This window comes from Pezoporus occidentalis, unplaced genomic scaffold, assembly GCF_034315485.1.
Source record: "Pezoporus occidentalis ecotype Australia unplaced genomic scaffold, CSIRO_AGI_Poc_V1 ctg41, whole genome shotgun sequence".
In the NCBI taxonomy this organism is placed as follows: Eukaryota; Metazoa; Chordata; class Aves; order Psittaciformes; family Psittacidae; genus Pezoporus; species Pezoporus occidentalis.
In genome coordinates this window covers 4,711,831-4,724,074 of record NW_026915736.1, presented here as the reverse complement: position 1 = coordinate 4,724,074, position 12,244 = coordinate 4,711,831, and the positions used below count along the sequence as shown (strand labels likewise).

The 12,244-nt window shown below is 36.7% G+C and overlaps 1 protein-coding gene across 5 annotated transcripts in view; it reads left to right on the top strand.

The window, feature by feature from the left end:
- WAPL (WAPL cohesin release factor) overlaps window positions 1-12,244 on the top strand; it is a 70,957-nt gene that overhangs the window by 22,660 nt on the left and 36,053 nt on the right. For all 5 annotated transcript variants that reach the window (XM_062634057.1, XM_062634055.1, XM_062634056.1 and 2 more), the window contains exon 4: window positions 5,772-5,890. In XM_062634057.1, the coding sequence (XP_062490041.1) occupies window positions 5,772-5,890 (119 nt within the window). The remainder of the gene's footprint in view (window positions 1-5,771; window positions 5,891-12,244) is intronic.

The window sequence follows — 12,244 nt, the reverse complement described above, 5'->3', positions numbered from 1 at the left end:
AAGTGTAATGCCAAAGAATCATGCATGTTGGAATAACTATTTCAAAACACTGCCACTGTTTTAGGGAACTTCTTGGAGCATGAAGAATGAGAAGTTTTTATCCATTCACTGAAGTTAACATTTTTAAGACTTTGGCAAGATGTATTTCATTGTGATGGGGAGAGGGGAGGACTTAAGTCTAGCTTTGCAAATGTTGGAGAAGCTGTTTTTTCCTACAGATAGCTTCTGTTAATATAATCTAGAAATAAAGTTTCATAGGAAAAAAGTTCATTAATCTAATTATAGCATTCTCCAAAACCAGAATTGTCTGTAAGCCTTATAATCAAAGGCTAATTTAACTGCTAGGGGTTTTTTTGTAAATTGTAAATGGGCCAAATTGATACTGGTATTATAGTAAAGATTGTGTTTTCAAACAAAAAAAAAAACAACTTGATTTGTTTTCATAAAATGTAATAATGATGAGACACTTGCATTCCAGCTTCTTTGGTAAATGGATTTAACTTACAGGGCTGCTTATGAAATACTCCATCCGAGTCCCTTTCTCTTATGAGTCTTTGCTCAGCCATTTATTCCAAGGGAAAAAAAAAATCACACCGTTAATGCAGCTGATGTGCTGACCCATTAAATAATTCTTTCATCTGCTTTTCTCTGGAGCCTTAAAGTACCTACAGTTTGCATTCAGCACTATGTTCACCGAGGAGGCCATTACACTCTGAGGTATCACAGATTATTTCTCTGTGAAATGACAGATACTTTCCTAAGAGATTTCCATTGCACAGGTAGATGTAAGTTTGTGTTATGTTAGTTTCCTAATGCATTTCTCCACTCCTCAGATTAGAGCTGCCTCTCAGACCTCTGCTGAAAGATGCTTCCCCTTTATTTTGCATTGCCTTTGCTCATTTGATTTGTTTTGTGCTACTGTAGCTATGTTGGATTTGACTTGTGGTTTTTCTCTGAAAATTGAAAGGGTGATGCAAGGTTATTTCCCTAAGTTGCAGCACATTGCCTAGTTCAATCCTGTAGTATGCATTACTACAGTCTTGATTTTTGCACTAAAATGCATAGGTCTCTTTGATACAGTTCATGCTGCCTTTTCTGAGACCTTTGAATATTTTGAGCATCAAGATTCACTTGGAACATCCATGTTAAAGTCCTAAAATATAGTGATGCTGAGTCTGAAAAATTATCAAGGACTTCTGGATCTAAGTCTGAAGTTGTAGTATCATATGTTGCATTGGTGTGAGGTTCTGTCTTTACATACTGGAAGAAAAGTGACTTCTGTGTCCATGGAAAATGCCAAGTCTCAGAAAAACCTTTCAGAACATCTTGCACAATATAGCCTTTCTTTCTGAAGTTACAGACTGTATTGAGAGGTGCTAATGCTACCTGAGGTCTGTGTGTGCTGTTCTTTTTTGTAATGAATACATCCACAGATAAAATTCTAGTGTTCCTGTTCCAGGTTGACAGGTGAAATGCCAGATTGCCTCTCTGAGTTCCAGCCCCGGAAATTCCTAAGATTGGTGTTGATACTCTGTGTGTAAAGAATGTGATATGACATAGTCAGTTTTTCAAGAGATTTGATACTTTCTTTTACAATCTTAGATATTTTTTTTGACACAGCACTGTTTTAGTGATTACCATAATCTAGGCCTACTTTTACGGAATATATTTCAGAATCTGAGTATGAAACACAAGACAAAGATTTTCTAACTGAACTTTCAGTGGACTATTCCTTCCATTCTAGTAGCTCACAGTTGAAGGAAAGTAAATTTAAAAATGCGTATTTAAATGTTTCTGCAAATGAAATTCAAGGAAGTACTAAAAATTGGATGGACAGTATTGTTAGTGCAGGAAAAAAATGCAAAGCGGATAAATTCAACTTTAATTAGACTTTCACTGAAATCTTTTTTGTTTACTTCTGCAATAGGCTTCCCTGCTAAAATGGTTAAAAAAGCCCACCAAAAATCTCAAACAAAAGCATAAAAAATCCCCGCCCCCCCAAAAAACCCACAAAACAGAAAAAAAAACAGATCCCCCCAAACAAAACAAACAAAGAAGTCCACAAAGAAAAAAATCAAACAAAAAACTAATCAAACCATGAGGTGTGGGTTTCAAAGTCCTAGATGCTGTTCACAGATCTTTCTTTGTAATGAAGAAACTTCATAACTTCACAAGCCCAGCAAAGCAAAAGCTCCTTTATTTCACTTGTGGGTCTCCCAGCTATAGTTTTCTAGAATGCCAGGGGCTGAAAGCACTGGTGAGACTTTACTAGATGTGAAGCAGTACCTGTACAATTTCATTAGCCAGATTACAGGATGGCTCTAGTAAAGAGAGCTTTTAATATGGGAGGAAAATAACTTAATTACTTGACTATATCAGCTCAATGAGGACTTGTATCCAGGAGCAATCTGAACTAATGACAAAGAGTAAGGCTTAATGAAATACAACTGTAAGCATCAGTTTTGAGGAGCAAACCTGTATCTTTGGAACGGTGTTATACTTCTGGAATTAACTGTGCCATCAGTTTGTTTCTGTCTTTTTCTAAAGATCCCTTCATGGTCATCACTGGTTTGTGTGGTCAGTAAAATTTCTAATATATTTAGCTTATGAACTTGCAGTCTCAGAATGCTCTATTTCCCACCTCTTCAGCTGATGCACCTAGGACTATGGTAATGCTTGTTTTGGTACATTTCATTTTGGCCAATGACAATAAAATTATTACAGAAAGTGTCAGGCATAGCAAAAATCTAAATAAACTATAAAAAATGCTGATTAAAATTAAGCACTGCAGTATTTCTATGTAGATTGACATAAACAGGATATAGAAGTTGCCCTGAAACCTTCTGCTAAAGGAATGTGTGAAGTTCAGTCATCTCTAACATATTTACTTTTATTTGGTTTACCTCCTTCTTCATTATATATTTCATCAGCAGTATAGTGATGATGAACTTAGAATTTTCTTGATTTTAAATTACAGTAGCAGTTATTCTGTTATTGTAGTTTAAGTATTGAAGCTTAGCCTTTTGCTTTGAAAATCAGTTCTGATGCACAACTTAACCTTTGTGTCAAGCATTCATTTTTTTCTTTTGGTGATAAAGATCAGATTCCTGTAAATTTTTTTGGATGACAGAGTATCTTTTGTGTACCAGCATCTATCACTCAGCTCTTTTCTGGTGAGCAAGCCTGCTTGGTTTTGGTTTCATTTTTTTCCTTCCTTTGGATCTCCTCAAAAATTTAATCACCTTAATAGGTTAAATGTTTTTAGTCAGTTAATAGTACATCAAAGTCCTCTAAGGCAGAGTCCTATTTGGACTTCAAAATCTACTGCAGAATTACCCTTGGGCACTTAAACAAATCTGGGTTGTTTTTTTCCCAGGGAAATTTACTGTGGTGTTGCCATCTAGTTGGTCTTTGAACTTCTTTCCAATTTTAGCTGAGACAGGCAAATGAGCTCCAAGATCATAAATACCTTGAAATGGTCAGGTACAGGGGAAAAGGCCTTACATGCTCCCATATTGAGGAAAAAGGTCAATATGCTCATCTTATCTGTGAGGAGGAAAAAAAAAACATTAATACAAGAGAGAGCCGGTAGAAAACAAGCTTCATTAGTGTCACAGCTTACCAAACTACTTGTGTCTTTGCCTGGCTTAGTTAATGCAACTAAAGATTTCTCCCCTATGACCTATTTAGTTTAAATTTGAAAATCTGGCAATGTATGTATGCAGAGAGGGCTTTTAGGATACCTGGAAGGTCTCGGAGAGCATTGCTTAAATAAAAGCATTGGAGATAATCTAACAAAGCTAATCATAAAAGCATTTATGTGCTAGCAACATCAAAAATGCAGAATTATCCTGTTGTCAGTAGTGGTTGAAACATTTTTACCAAGAAGGGGTTTGCAGGTTTGGTTTGGTTTGGTTTTCTTTTGTTTGCTTGTTTTTTTTTGTGGGGTGGGGGGGAGGGGGGTCCGATTGAAAAGTACCTCATTTAAATGGGATTGTTCAGGATCACACAGGAGTATAATTCAAACAGACCTACATGTTTCAGAATTGTGGCTTAGTTGATACAGAGTACCGTTAATCAGTATTAACCACAACACCAGCTTCAAGTCTTAGCACAAGGCACAAATTACTGTGCCAATTTGGTGGGTGAAAACACATCCTGTATTTCTAGAATGATTTGCATGTTTGTAATTATTGGAGTCACCCAAGGAACTTCTTAGCTTTTAACCTGTGATAGGAGGATCCAGTTCTGTTCCTTTGATTTTTTTCTTTGGGAATTGTATTCAGGGCCTGGCTTCTTCAAAAGTATTTCAGGATTTTTTTTAATTATTTTTTTTAATTATATGTATCAAAGCAATTTGATTTGACTCCTTTAATGGGCAAGTTGCAGCAATGGACTAAGTTGGCTTCTGTATAGATTTAGAAGCAGTTTTGCTTTAAGCTAATGAAAATTGGCCTTTGGTATTTTTCCTCTGTTAGATGAATTTGATCAAAAGATCTTTAAAAGGTCAGTTATTTTCAGAGGGATTGTTCAGTTGTTAAGCTCTTGTACTAACATTGTACACCTAAACTGAAACGTAAAGTGGGCTGGGATGCAGGAGGCTGGTTCTGGTGGGTGCCTTGCAGTAGGCATCCTGCTGCCCTGGTGCTGCCAAACCTGTTGAAATTTACTGCAGTTTAAGAAATGTTTGAGCCTTATTCTAAGAATGTTTATTTTCCCCAGACTAGGTAAGTTTTGTGTCCTTGTGAATATACTTATAAATTTGCTTGCCTCATTTGCTTTTGATTGCCTCCTTACCTAGGTGCTTGGCCAGGCCTCTTCACTGGATGCAAGTGCACTTGCGATTAGAGTAACCAATCCAACCTGCTGGTATTTTTGCAGTGCAGTTTTCAAATAGTAGCAGCTTCTCTGGAATAGATAGGTTTTCTAAACTGTTGATAGATGAAATAGTGCTTCTCTGTGCCCGTTTTTGTTTCCAGCTTGAAATTTATGGTAACTTCTGGTTTGTGCCAAGTAAAAAGAGCATAAGCTGCTCTCCAAGGAATGATGCTTCAAATACAAGTTTAAAGGGGAAAAACAAAAACAAACCCAAACAACAAAACAGGAAAAGAATTTAATTAGATGAGTGAATTGCAGATTTACTGTCCAGAACTGAGTAGTAGAACCACTGCTAAGGCAAGTACTGAATACACTGAAAGGCCGTTTCAGAGTCTGACTTTGTCAGCTGACTCCTTTCTGAGTTGATGACCATGTTTGTTTTTGATAGTGTTTATAGCAGAACAAGCAAATATAAACAGGCTGCCTTTGTGAGAAGTGAGAGCCATTCTTCCATCCTGTAACTGTAGTGAAAAGTATTCTCATAAATCTCTTGATCTCACTCTCTTATAGAAGCCCATCTACTGTTTAATTTGCCTGCTGCTCAGAGGTGTAGCAGTAAGCCATTAAGTAAGCACGTATAAACGGCAACCTGGGATTCACAGGACTGCAAAATGGGAAATGGTAACTTGAAGCTTACACAAGGGGCCAGAGGTGCTATAATAATTATGACTGTAAACCATGTGATGTATATTTTATGTATTGTGACGGTCTAGCCAGGAAACCTGAGCTCCATCCAGTACTGTGTTTGGCTTTAAAGCTGATATTTCTGATGCAGATCGGGTTTTTATTATATAATTTCTTAAGTTACACATGTGTAAATGCCAGATGCAAGAAATGCTCTAGCACTTCAATAACTTTCAATATGGATATTTTGTGTCTTTTACCTTTCACAGATCTTCTGGAGTTTTCAGAGGATACACCTGGTGTGCTTGAAGGCAATAAGAAATCCGCAAATAAGCAAGGTGATAAATCTAAGGAAAACACCAGGAAGATTTTTAGTGGGCCAAAGCGGGTGAGTAATAATACTGAGACTAAGGCAAAGTTATTTTAACTAACTCTTCAGTATTGATGTTTCCTCCTGTGTAAGTACCAGGCTTTTGTCCCGGTTTATATCTGCACTTGAAATAATTTGTCGGATTTTTAAGATTATATCTAGAAGAGTAAAACTTTAAAGTGCAAAGTTTTTGTATCAGTTACTAGGAATTTTCATTTTAGAGATGCAAGCTTGGGGGTTGCACAATGGTAATGGGTAACCTGGATGTATTCCTTTCTAGGTGATTATTAAGCACCAGTAAATATTGTGGGGCTTTATTTTGTTTCTTTTTTTGTTGCTCTCCTAAGAACTATCTGTCATATTATAGGATTGAACCTTTCTGAAAACTTCAAAGGTGTCATTGGTGTAGTCTTCAGGACTCGTCCGTAGGACAAGTGCCTTTGTAGCCTGTGGAAATGTAAGATTTTCTTAGTTAAAAAAAAAACAAACCAGAAAACAACCACCGAACACCACCTCCACCAAAAAAAAAAAAAACAAAAACCCAATTCCCACCCTAATATACCCAAACTATGTAGTATTCAGTATGAATTTGCCCTTTCATTATGTGAATGGAGCTTATTCATTTTGTTGATGGTATGTGGTTTATCTTGCCTGTTATTATAGGTTACTCAGTATTTTGAGGCTTGTAAAAATGTGCATTCAGCAAAAATTGTGTGCAGCTATTAGATGGAAGTTTGAAATAGTGGGATCCATGTAATTTCCACTAAATGAAGTTTAATGACTTGGTTGTCCAGGATACTGGTTTCTAATGCTTAACGCTTTTTCTTATGTTTTTTTTGCATAATATGTTTGGTGAAGAGACTAGCTGGCTCACCAGCACTGCAATCTAGAACTGATAATGAGAAAAGGGGGAAAGTGGGAGAGGGAAATGCGCTTGTATTTCTCTCTTTCTCTTTGGGTTCTATAAGTTTTGCAAGGTGTGGCATTTGCATGTTTTAACAGAAACTCCCTTTATGTGTTCAGCCTTCTGACATTTCTAAGAATTTATTTTAAAATTATTTTCCTAGTTATTTTACCTAAAAAATTCCAATCATTAAATTGCACTAAAATTTCCTATGAAGGTAGCTAATTACTTGTGTTGTATGATGGTTCACTTGAAGTAATTTCTTAAGTTTTTGTTGTTTTTTTTTATTGGTGTTGCAGAACAGGAAGATTTGTTATATCCTCAGCTGTGTTGATATGTAATAATTTTCCATTTAAAAATGTGTATTTGTGGGTAGAGGCAGGAGGACGAACTTGTTTTATATCCCAAAGCGTGGAAGAATGTTTTCATTTGGGGCAGTCCAATAAGTACTGTCAGTTGTAATGGCCTTTTGAAAAGAAGCATTGCTTCTTGTCTCTTGACTTGGGAGAGAACAGGGAGCTCCTGCCTCCCGAGTTTGAAGTCAGGCTGTTGATAAGTGAGAAGGGTCTTTTCAGAACTGAAGTAGTATTTCTTGAAGATCAGAGATCCTCAGCTTCTGCTGATAAAATAATATTTTTTGGTTTTTAATGAGCTCCTATCAGTGAATATTACACTAGACTCGGAAACAGAAATACAGGGAATGTAAACTCAGCTGTAGGTTTTTTTGCTGTATTAGCAGCATAAAACAGCTATAGGTGTTTTGGTAACTATGGGATATTTTTCAGTGTTTATATGTATGCTTCAAATACTGTTCTATAATAGCTTTTTATGTGTTTCTTATTTAATTTTTATACTTTAAATACTTGCAGGTTTATATGGAAACTGTTTTGATTAATTTTGAATGTCTGTATTGTGAAATCATATGGAAAAAACCTTACAGCAATATTATACTTTATAAGAGAGAATGGTTTCAACTCTAGAAAATTGTCACTTGGGAATAAACTTAAGTCAAGTGGGAAAGGTGAAAATTAAATAGCCTTTTTGATCCTGCAGTTATATAATGGACCTACAAGTAGAAGCTGCTGCAATTGCAATTCAGATTTTAAATTGTAATGGTCTCTAATCATACGGCTATTTCGTGGTGTTACTAAAAAAGCTTGTAAAGCTTGTTCTGATGGTAATTAGAGATGCTATAATTATCTTCCTAAACTGCAGATATAGACTCTTAATCTCAGTTGCATCTTAAGGGACTTGTAATTCTGGGAGTGAAAAATTGGACTATAAGTATTAACCTGACCACAACTAAATGATCCTCTCCTAAAATACCAAATGCAGCAACGCACCACCTCTGGAATGTCTTCACTGTTTCATCGCCTTTTTTTTTTTTTTTTTCCTAGTAGAAACCAGCAGATACAGTAATAATGAATTTCATCTAGGTGGTGATGTTAGAGGTATGGCCCTTAGTATCACACTGAGCTGAAAAGTACAGAGTTCTGTTACTGAGGAAGCAGCAGGTGGTATTGTTAAACTTCAGTAGGTCCAGGAAGCTGAAGTGTTTTTTTTCCAGTATGTAGTTAGCAGGACTCTCGCTCATGTTTGTGGTTTTGAAACCTGACCATTGTACTCTAAAGTTAAAGTCCAGTTCTTGAAACTTTGATCGTATGTGTAATAAAAGATTACAGACATTATTGACTTAGTGAATAAGTGTTCCTGAAAGTTGCTTTTAACGTATGGAGTCTTGCTGAAATAACTGACTATTCACACACATAATAATGACCAAAAAAGTTGCAGTAGTGCGCATGTTACGGTAGGTATGTGAAGTCTCAACCAGAATTCTGCTTTTAAGTGAATTAAATCTCTTGATCCTGAGTCTGAGTTCCAAGAGGAATATTATGTTCTGTAGCAACATAATTATGTACTTGCAGAACACAAATATTGGCATTACTTGACTTGCAAATTATGGGTGTGAAGCGTACATGAGTAACATCTGCAGAAGTTTGTTTGCAGCTGTTTGCAGTTTTAATTCGACTGGTTCAGTAACTTGTGCTCTAGCATGTAGGTTTGGGAACTGTGGGGCTGTGATATGCCCACCTGCTGGTCCCTTTGAGCTTAGTTCCCTTTTTACAGATAAAACTAATTTTCATTTATCAGGTCAAAACGAGTAAGGTATACAAGAGCTTGCTGTTTTGTGCCAGACCTGTACTGTCTGCTCAGCACTTCTGTTGTCCAGCATGTTGTTAAGGAACACCAGGTCCTCTGAACAGCAGATTTTCTGTGATGGCCCTCTGCTCTTAAACTGGAAATGAATGTTTAAGAGTGACTTGCAACTCTGTGCTGATCCTAGTTCTGCCTGTGGCCATAGGAAGCCAATAGAGACAAGGTGAATACTGATTACATTTGAATATTCCAAGGTAAGAATATAAATACAGTTGCAAATCATAATTACAGAGTATGGGAACCTTTCAGCTTGAGGAGCAAGGAAGAGGGGGAAGACTATAATCCTTCTGTTAGTGCTCTTCAGTGCTACTGAGACATATGGGAAGACTTACTGTGTTAGTGGGACAAAGGTACAATAGGAAAAAGCACTGACTCTTTCAAGTTGGTGTGAAAGGCTCTGTGTTTTCTCAAAGCAGCATGACATTTCAAGGTATTAGGTGACTGCTGTATATCAGAATGTTTATTTTTCTTTTTCTGTGCCTTAGAAATGAGTCTTTTGGTATTAATTTCTTAGATGTTGGTTTGGTTTTTTTTTTGCGCTGAGTATATTTCAGAAAGCTTTCATGCTGGTGTCAACAATTCAGTTTAGCACCTATTAAAGACTGAAATTTTCTTGAGAGAATAAAATAGACATTTCTGATTGGTAACATGAGGAAGAATACTTGCTGCACAGACGGTCTGCAGTGGAGATTTGTGGACTGTTGTTCAAACTAAAAGCTAACTGCAGTGCTAGTCCATTGCTTAGTGGCTTTTAACTTCTGTTCTAATTTGTGTATTTCCCTTAACTCACTTTTTCAGTAAGAATTTAATGTTTATAAACAACTTTAAGCTAGCTTTAAATAGTATTTCTTATTCTCTTGCCTTGCTATGTGTGGAGAAACTTCTCTAAATTTGCTTGTTGAGGTCTTGGCTCTAGAAAACCTGTCTATTTTGCCTCTCACTCGAGTAATCCTGGGCTGTGAAGTGACCTGTGCAAAATTCTTTCCTTGTTTTTTAACACTGTCATTGCTTGGAAGTTATTCAACTAGTGTGGAATATATTTGTCAGGAAAAGCGGAGATCTTTTATTATGTGTTTAAAAAAAAAAACCCAACCAGACACAACCCCTCAAACTCAGCCTACTGTAAGGCCTGGTTTTGTCTGAAAAAGACAGAAACTACTGACAAGTATTTGGAGACACTGCCTTAGCTCTCTTTTTGCTTCACCTGCTCAGTCCTCTTCTCTTGCTCCTTTCCTAAGGTTGTATATTGAACAAAACTGAAGAACCCACTAAAAAGAAACATTTAACAAATCACAGTTTGGTTCACTGGAGACCGTAAGCAGTTGTATCCACTCAGGTGAGGGAACTGAAGAAGAGAGATTAAGTCCTCTTAACCTGGTTAAGTCAACATTACAGCTGAGAAGTGCTCACTAACCACAGCTGGCGTTAGCAGTATTACAAGTATTATTTTGATCAAGTGACATTAATAGAGTTAGTCATGACAGTAGTGTTGAATACATGAATGAAATCATTGCTGAATTCAGACATGGCTTAGCCAACAGACTGCTTTTGAGCTCTGCATCCGAGACAGAAACTTCATCCAGTCATAACCCTGCAACTGTTTGTTTATTTTCATGTTTTATTCAAGTTTTATGAATAACTGCTGTGTTTTATGCCCAACAAGGTACAGATACATGTGCAAGATCTCGAAGCATGCTTTTGGACAGATGAGTTGGAAGGCATTGTCAAATCAGTACTTTGTGAAGAGCTTTAATTTCCAGTTATCAAGGGCTTAACCAGAAAAAAATAATTTTTTTTTCTTCCATGTGCCTTTAGTTTGATGTGCAGCTAGTCCATAGTTCACTATTTAGTTGCATCTTTCTTGCCCTGTAAGTAGGTTTGGGTTTGTTTTTTTTCATAAGTAGGTTGTTCTCATTAAGTTGCTATATTCCTGTTACAAATTTTAGACACTGTAACTGTCAATCCTTGAAAATAAACCGTATGCGAGATCCTGTTGTTTCTAGTGGATTTGCTGTGATAGAAGTTTAAGGGTATAACCTGTGAGATGTTTTATAGGTTGATGTAAGCTTTTTCCACATGCTGACTGGAGGAAGCTATAAATACCGACTTGAAACAAGTGCTGTGTCTAAGTTTACTTGAAGTCCAGGATGCAATACTTGTACCTGATTTTGGAAGTGTTTTGACATTGGAGAAGTCTGAAACCGTGCGTGGCTCTTGGTTTGACTGAGTTATCTTAGGGCTAATATGATGATATTTGTGTGGGAGGGGAAAGAAACTGGGCTGTGCTGTGATCTGTAGTTTTCCATTTTGCTTGCATTACACTTTGCAGTAGATGTTTATCAAAGACATCCTGCATGTGTCATTTATTTTTGCTTGCCTGCAAATCAGTCTGCATTCCCTCTAATTTTTAAAGATTTTTAAAATCTTATTTAATGTATATGAAGGTTGATCTATCTTTAGTACCCAACCTCAGGTAGTTTTGGCTCATACTTTTTCCATAGCTTATTTTAAGTAAATAGTCTTGGAAAATCATCAATGGAAGTGTTCTAAAGTTTTGCTATGTTAGTCGTAGCCCTTTCCATACATTTAATGGTAGACTGACCAGAACTAATTTTAAAAAGAGCTTCTTATATCTCTGTTGGATAACTTTAAGGAGAAGTGTCCCATCAAAAGGATTAACAGCTTTAACAAAGCATTTTTTCAGTGACAGTGAACTGTTGATACTGCATACATTGAGCTGCTGTTAGCATCCTAACCTAGGATGTCAAAATTGCCTTTTTTTTTAACAGGAAAGTGTATTAGTTGACATTGGCTGTTTTGACTCTGAGGAGTCAAGCTGAATTCTGAAAGTCGCAATACTCTTTGAACTCTCTGGCTTGTATCATTATAGTGCTAAGCCAGCAGTCTTTCATCGGCAATTTGACAAACAAACAGTGATGGTCAGATCTGACATCCTGTGACAGCATGTTGCTGCTTCTGCAGTACATGCCTTTCATTTACTGTTTGGTGCTTTCTGGCAGGTGGTCTTCCCAGTTGTCGTGGTTTAAACCAAACCAGACAACTCGTTCACTCACTTCCCCTCTCTTCTTGCCCTTGCCCTACTCCTGGAGGGACGGAGAGTCAAAAAGAATGCAACTCCCACGGGTTGAGATAAGAACAGTTTAGTAACTAAGGTATAACACAAATCAGTGCTGCTACCACCAATAATAATAATGATAAAGGAAATAACAAGGGAAGAGAATACATCACCT